At 37.1% G+C, this 8,143-nt stretch overlaps 1 protein-coding gene across 2 annotated transcripts; it reads left to right on the top strand.

The window, feature by feature from the left end:
* The first annotated feature begins 1,209 nt into the window (after positions 1 to 1,209).
* LOC125830783 (uncharacterized) lies at positions 1,210 to 7,235 on the top strand. 2 transcript variants are annotated; one of them, XM_049509953.1, is made up of 4 exons: positions 1,210 to 2,029; positions 2,479 to 2,663; positions 6,447 to 6,521; positions 6,646 to 7,235. In XM_049509953.1, the coding sequence occupies exons 1-4, from the start codon at positions 1,363 to 1,365 to the stop codon at positions 7,000 to 7,002; spliced, it is 1,284 nt and encodes a 427-aa protein (XP_049365910.1). In that variant the 5' UTR covers positions 1,210 to 1,362; the 3' UTR covers positions 7,003 to 7,235. The 2 variants fall into 2 exon arrangements, with proteins under 2 accessions (XP_049365910.1, XP_049365909.1); XM_049509952.1 differs by having other exon boundaries at positions 1,219 to 2,029; positions 6,643 to 7,235.
* The last annotated feature ends 908 nt before the right edge of the window (positions 7,236 to 8,143 follow it).

Genomic DNA, 8,143 nt, shown 5'->3' with positions numbered 1-8,143 from the left:
AATATTTGAAGTGTAAATCTAATGATGTGACACATGAGACATGCATAAAGTGAAATTTGATACTCAAATTATCACCAAGAGAGAGATATTTAAGTATCCCGGATCTTTGATCCAAGGTAATGGGGAGATCTATGATGATGTCATATTGATGCGGTATGAATGAAGTAGAAGCTTGCTTCTGGAGTCTTGTGTGAAAATAAGGTACCACTAAAACTTGAAACTAAGTTTTATAGAGTGGTGGTTAGACGACTTTGTTGGTGAAGTGAAGTGCTGACCAATCAAGAACTCCAAGTTCAAAAAATGCAAGTGGCAAAATGAGGATGTTGAGATGGATGTGCAGGCATACTAGGAATGAGAGGATCTGGAACGAAGTGTGAGTGAATGTCGTGTTGGACACAATGAGGAAGGAAGACTAAGATAGTTTGAACATGTGAAAAGCAAATGTGCAAATGCCTCAGTAAAGAGGTTGGATATAGGGGGATTGATAAAACTAGAGGTATGCCGAAGAAGTATTGAGGAGATGTGATTAGGCAGGATATGCCACATCTTCAATTTATCGAGGACATAACCTTATATATGAGGATATGAAGGTTGTCAATAAGGGTAAAAGGTTAGTACGTAGTTGAGAGTTGTCTTATTACTAGCCCATGCATGTCTTTGACTGGGTGGAAGTATAGAACTACATGTCGGTCGTAGTATCAACATATACATATAGTGTTTGACTTTTGGTATTTGATTTCATCTGTGGTTTATTGTATTTTGGTGACCACACTTTGTTGTTGTTGTTGTTGTGGTTCCTTACATATTTGCTTCGTACTACTTTGCTATTAGCTATTATGTTTTTCCTTTAGTTACTTGAATCGAGGTCTTTCAAAAACAACTTCTCTATCTCATTTAGGTAGTGGTAAGACCTGCATATACTCTAGCTTTCTCAAACCCCACTTTATGAGATTTTATTGAGTATGTTATTATTGTATACAATATCATATTTGTTCAATTTTTAGACGAGCTGCAATAAGTTGGACTAAGCTAATAAGTAAACAGATTAATGACCCATTCAAACTTAAATCTATTAGACGAACTATATTTTTATGGGCTAATTTTACCGTCCGCGTTGTTTTGGCCCATTTTCATTTTATTCCTACCAAAAAAATAAATAAATCTTTTTGTTACTTCGAGGAAAGTGGAAAAACCAGTCCACTCTGTCAAGAACCCCAATTCCTCTCCTTAAACTCCAAGTCTTCCCGCCGCTTCACTTCACTTCACTTCTCAAACCCTCCACAACACCACCGTTCACGGCGGCGGCATAATCCCTTCAGTTTATCCTCTTCCTCCTTTCCTCCGCTCTAATCTCATCTTCCGATGGAGGCCACGGCGGCGTCTGAAACCTCCGATGGACCTGTCTTGAACGTGATCAACAAGCGCATCCGTGCCCTCCGCAAGAAACACAACCGCATTCTCCAGATGGAAGAATCTCTCGCTAATGGAAAAACCCTTAACAAGGAGCAAGAAGAAACTTTCCGCTCAAAAACCAGCGTTGTTGCTGCCATAGACGAGCTCGAGAAGCTTCGTCAGCCACTAGCTGCTGCTGTAACGGAAGAAATCAACCTTGCTACTCAACACCATCTCGTTTCTGCTGCGGATTCCCCAGATGAGAAATTAGCTGGAAAAGACGATAACAGTTGTGTTGAGGTTGAGGATTTGCTTAACATTATTTATTTTGGTAGCATGTTTGCTCATGCGAATTGGGGGAAAAATGATTTTGTTTCAACTATGTGGAAAAGGGCTATGCATGAGAGGGCTTGTTGTTTGAACTATGATTGCATGCCGGAAGATGAGTCGACGGATGTGATGGATATGTTGTCGGAGAAGGATTTGGATTTGATCTCCATGCTTAGTGAGCTACTCATTTGTCGTCCTGTTAACTCTACTTTGTCGCACAAGCACGCCCTTCAAGCTTGCTTTGAGCATGCCAAGCTGTGGATAACAAAGTCTGATCAGCACATTGCACCAGAATCAGATGCTACTTGTGAGTGCAAAGTTTACTCCTTTCGTCCCATTTTATATGTTGTTGTTACTGTTTTCGTAAATACTTTGACTTGCTGCACTTGAGCTGTGCCTCTCTATGTCCACGAGGTAGGAGGTAGGGTAAGGTTTGCGTATGCCCTACACTCTCTAGAGTCCAAACTCCACTTGTAGGATTACACTAGGTATGTTGTTGTTATTTATGAGTGAAAGGATAGCTTGATAGTGAAAAAGTTTAATACTTCATCAAAGTTTTGAACTTCTTATCAGTTTACAATAATATATTTGTATTCTTGAAAGTTGTATAGAAATGAGATAATGTGAGTCATTTTGGAACATGAAAACGAATGTGGTATAGATTGAAAAGGAGGGAGTATACTAATAGCAATATCCCCTTTTTAGTTAAGATTGAGGTGATCGTTTGTAGATACTTATATTTTTGTTTCGTTGCAGATGCTGGTTTGAGATCCAAGTTGAACAAGATCATGTCTTCGTTGTATTTTACAACAGAACCTGTTTTTCGAGTGGAACAGGCTGTTGCTGAGTATGAGTCTTATCAGGTGCCAGTAGAAGAGACGGGTTTGCCTGTCAATGCAACTGGGCAGGTGGAGAGTCCAGTTGAGCGCTATCAAGAGAAGGTACTTGCTACTTTGGGCTACCTCTAAGATAGAATATCCAAGAAGTTGTAACTTGTTGACTTTTTCGATGATTACTCATGTTTGCTTTTGCTATTTCCCTATAGTATTATAGTAAACATAGCAGTTAGGTATTTGTTGAATTAGGCCCTATACTGATTCTGCTTACTCCGAAACACACTTCAGATCAATGCTAAAATTTGTACTTCAAAAGCCCAAACCTTCACTTCTTTTTGGTTTGTGGAAATAGAATATACTTTTATGTGGCTTTATTTAGGTCAATCTTTTGACTGGTCAGGTTTTTGGGACCTGATCCTTGCTATTAGATTGCGTGCTTCTCCCCTTTTTGGTTTTATTTGGGGTTGGGATTTAGGACTTATACCTTAACAGAACACACCTTCCCTTTATTTTGCTAAAATAATGGTTGTTTGTGTTATTATTTGTGTGATAAAGAGTTCATGAACTTTATTGGTGAGTGGTGTGGATTTTTCTGCTGAACTTTATTGTGTGTGAAAAATTGAGGCTTTTGTTAGTTTAGATACCAAGAGCACTATCTTGAACAATAATAGATATCTAGTGAAATAAAAATGATTACTGTAGTTACTAATTAGAAGTGATTATTAAACACTATTTTTGTTAAGTATAGGAATTATTTGATACCATCAACTAAACCAAATAACCCAGTGTATTAACAAAAGGTAGCCATATTTTCGGGGTGACATGGACGAGGGTTGTAAATGACTGGGTTGGTAGCTCGGACTGCATTTGGTAAGATATATAATGTATTTTCATGCAAGATGCTTTTGTGGAAAATGTTCCATTTTTTGTTCTAGATCGGTTTTGGTGTTTGGCTGTGTATAAAGGTAAGTCTTAAGGCTTGTGAGTGGTGTCTTGGTGATAATTGTATCAACATTCTTAATGGATCATAGCAAATGACATGGATTAAGAGTGAAGTTGGTAGAAGAGGAAAATGAATTATGTCCTACAATGACGCAAGTCATATCTGCTCCAGTTTTGGATTCTAGCTTAAATAAATTAGGTGAGCATATCTGCTCCAGCCATGTGGGTTTACCAATTATGGACTAATTGAATTTTTCCTTTTGGTTTATGTGCTACTCTCTTTGCCCTAAATTAACTATCCTACACCCTGATGTGTTGTCTTCATATCTGTATACCCTTTCTATATTCCCTTTAATAATTTTAGAATAGGAGTTAATAGTATTCTAAGGCTTGTTTCGAGATCCTCTGGGGTGGTTCGGGTTATCACATTTTTCTTCTGTCATTAGGAAACATTGTAGTTATTTGTTGCAAAGGGGGGAAATTAGTACATTACCGAGGTTGTAGAAGGGACCAAATGAAAATTTGTGGTTCGATTCCCACAAGTGCGTTACAAAATAAGATCTAGATAAAAGCATGCAAATGCATGAAATGATGAGAAAATAGGATTCCAGATAAACAATGGATGCATTCCTGTTCTAAAGAAGGATGATACCCACTATGCACAATTTCTATTATCCGGACACATCATAAACTTGGGAAGTCCTCAATAAGACAACTCTAAAGTTTCATAAATAGATAAATTGCTCATAAGTTGAACCTAAAGTTGCTTCAAGTATGCTCGCTTTTTGCTAAAATCAATCTATATATTTGTAAGAGAGTAAATCCTAGTGTCTTCTTATAATGTGGAGTCTGGATCAGCTTGTAAGCACTTCAACTATTCCATCAGGCACCGATACCTGGTACCTCCTACTAATTGAGAAGAATCATCTAGTGTTTTCTTGCCTCCACTTGGATTTGACCTTGGACCTCATGATTCTTCTCCCTAGTGGCGAAGTAAAAAAATTCATTAAGGGTGTTACATAATATAATTTTTCGACCAAGGTTGTTTGACTGGCCACCTGAGTGTTGTCACTACATGTGGCTACGCCACTGCTTTTCCCACATCATCAACTACTAGACCAAACCCTTGGGTTGCAAGTGATCAGAGTATTTCATGAGAAGGAAACAAAAACTTATTTACATTCACTGCTGAGAATGCTTTTCTTTTTCCTGCCTCCTTAATTGGTGTTCCTTTATAAAAGATATAAGTTAGTTGTTTATTATCTTCTGCTGTGATCAATCTTTCTAACCCAACAAGACACCAAAGGCTGTCTGTGAGACTTCCCTGTTCCTTCTTCATCTTTATCTAGGCCAAAACACATTTTGAGTTTCAGCTAGTATGTATTTTTCTTTCCTTTTCTTTCTCTTTCTTGCTTTAATAATTTGTTGGGAATATTAGAATATGCTTGGTGTTTTGATATATGTGGGCAATTAGCTTTATTTAGGAATTTGCCTTTTGGGTTCTCGTGAAACAGTGAATTCGGGATTCTGGATTGTATTATTCTGAGATCTTTCCTTCTTTTTGAGTTTCTTAGAAAGAAGCTATCCCTTTTCTACATTTCTTGGTTCTCAACTTTTGGAGAAGGGTCATTTTCTTGTTTCTATTTTGTTTAATTGGCCTTTAAATTTGGCCCCTTTGGAGTTCTTCTCAAATTTATCAAGAAAGTGTGGATTTTTGATGCAAATCCTGAAGCAACCTGAACTTGGTTTGAAGTTTATTTTGTCTCTCTTTCTAGACAATTAGCTTATCCTCTTTGCATTTGTTTTTGGAATACAGTTCCTGAAGTGATTACAACTTAAGCTATAGTTTAACTAGCTGCATTTGCTGGGATCTGTTTCTGATTAGCTGCAATAAGGTTTAAGGTTGTGGATCTCTCATGCACACACACATGCGTGCGCACGCACCGAGACAAATGTCTTTGATCATTGATAGATACATTCCTTTGTTTTTAGTTCAGTTTCACCTTCTTTAATCATTTCCCTGAAGTGTAATACTCTATTTTGAATTGAATGATGTTGTGCCTTGATCCCCCCCCTCTCCTCCTTAAACAAATAACAAAACTAAATAAACAAACTTGTGTTTTTTGTTATTCCATTTCTGTTACTATTTAGTGTTTCTTGCACTTCGACTATCATATTATTCTGTTGTAGGGACTGTTCCTTTTTTTAGTATGCTTTGTCATGCTTTCTTCAGCATTTTGTCTTGTCTTCTCTCCTATTGTTTTCTCTTTTCGAAATGCTTTTACTTGAGCTGAGAGTCTATCGGAAACAACCTCTCTATCATCCAAGGTAGAGGTAAGGACTGCACAAACACTACCCTCCCTAGATCCCACTTGTGGAATTGACACTGGTATGCTGTTGTTGTTTGTTGTTTACTATCTTCTCTGAAAACACTGATTTCACCATCTGCAAAAAGTAAGAAAAGCTTATTAACCGTCAATGCTGAATATTCTATCTTTACCAGCTTCTTTTTGAAGGTTTATTTGTATGAGGTAGAAGGTAAACTACACATTGTCTCTTCTCCAAACCACTTCACCATCAGAGAAGAATAATGTATCGACTCTTGACCATCTTTTGGGCAGCACTATCTGAAAACAGAATATTATAGTCTTTCCCCATGTGTTTGGAGAAAATTTTGATGTCTTATGTTGTTTTTCATGTATTCACTACATCTGATGTATTAATGTGTAAATGCTAGAATTTAATCAATAGTTGTGCTTTTAATTTCTTGTCTTGAAATATGATGGGACACTTGTGTGTTTTAGTAATGGTAGTAACTCGTCAATTGACTATGCATAGGTACACATTTTTAGCACTTCTTTTCTGTTTTTTCTTGTCATTTTAGAAGTCCTAGCTGTAGCTTATGTTCCTGCATAATCCAACTTCAAATATTTATTTGTTTCCCAGGAAGGGGAACATGTAAATTCTCAAGCTGATAAATCTAGCGAAATTCACGATAGCTCTGCAAAAGATCTCCCCCAGGTATGCATGTGTACTTCTTGGAGAATGCTTTCGCAAGTTGAATGTTGTTATTCACAAGATACCCTAAAAGGCTATAAATGTTAATTTTTTCCAATATAAAAATTACTTTGATGGGGAACAGGAGGAGAACTTGTCCGAGCAACGTGCTGAACCAGAAGAAGTTGGACATGAGGGAGAAGGTGTTGAGGATCCGAAGGATGCAAATGTTGATAATCAACAATCGGTTCCCCGGAGGTCCAATCAGCATTTCAGGGGTAATCGTGGTGGAGGCCGTCGTGGATACAACAATGGCCGTGGAGGCCGTGGCAGAGGACGGTCTTACTATGATGACCACAACCCATACTATGATCAACCTGGTAATTATTACCCCAGGAATTATCCTAATTATCGGGGAAGGGGTGGTAGGGGTAGCCGTGGTGATGGGAATTATAGCCACTATGCTTCAGGTGATCAAGCTGGAAATGTCCCCGCTTTTTCATGATTGTTTTGGTGAAGCATATGCTATTCCTTTTTTGTTGGAAGGTGATAACGCTATTTCCCGGTTAACCTGAAGCACTAAATGTGTCAACTGTTTTGCTTGTGTTAAGTCTTACCAGAAGAGCATTAAAAAAAGGGTCAAGTGTAGTGTCTTTTTTGAACTTTACAACTTGTTGATCAATTTTGAGTCTTCATTACTAGTTTGATCTCAAGTGAAATTGTATGATAATGTCTGCTATATTCTGAGTGAGTAAAACCTGCCTGCTGTTATATAACATTCAGAAGGCTGATTTATGCAGATGTGCCTGTTTTAAGGCATCCACCTAGATTGTATCCCTATTTTTAAACATTGTCCAAATATATCATTTGGGAAATTATTCTCCCAGACAATGTTCGACTTGGTCTAGTGTTTGCTCATATATTGCTCAACCTTTTTTTATGACCACGGTGTTTCGGCCAGTTTTCGTGCACCTTGACTAATTTCACGAGATACATGCCTCTCACTAGAACCAGGTACAAGGTAACTTTGTCCACCAAGACTAGGACAAATGGAAAGCATCCCTTAGTGTTTTTTTTTTGTCTTCGTGGAGTTTTGAACTTGAGACCTTAAGGGTTCTGAACCACTTCATTGACTATTAGGTCGCATCCTTGGGTCATATATTGCTTAACCTTACAGACAATGCTGTTTAATTTTTCCAATCATGATTTGATGTTTATTCATAAATTTTTAGTTTTTGCTGAAAAGGAATCTTTAGGTCGTGGTCTAATAGATCTAATAGATGTATGTATTGCAAGAAAAATAAAGAGTATTTTGGAATGGAATGGTGCATATATTTGCTTTTGAAATAGTAGTGCCTCAATTTGCTATTTGGGTAAAATATTAAAATCATATACAAGTATGTGCGATATCGTGTTCTAAATTTTATTTGAGTTTCTAAATTGATGTTTTTGAAAGTATTGAAAACTAACTGAATTATATCAATATCGAAGAAAATCAAGATGATAGGATGATTTTAAATTATAACTTTGATTATTCAAAATAGAATAATTCAAAAAATTTCATTACATAAATTTTATAAAATAATCGATCAAATCGTAACACTCCTTTGCCATGTCTTGACGAGCAACGTCAAAGGAATTAAGAC

Source organism: Solanum verrucosum, unplaced genomic scaffold (genome assembly GCF_900185275.1).
Source record: "Solanum verrucosum unplaced genomic scaffold, falcon-dt-bn FXZP01000154.1, whole genome shotgun sequence".
NCBI lineage: Eukaryota > Viridiplantae > Streptophyta > Magnoliopsida > Solanales > Solanaceae > Solanum > Solanum verrucosum.
Note: the sequence above shows the minus strand (reverse complement) of the source record. Positions and strands in the feature narration are given on the sequence as shown.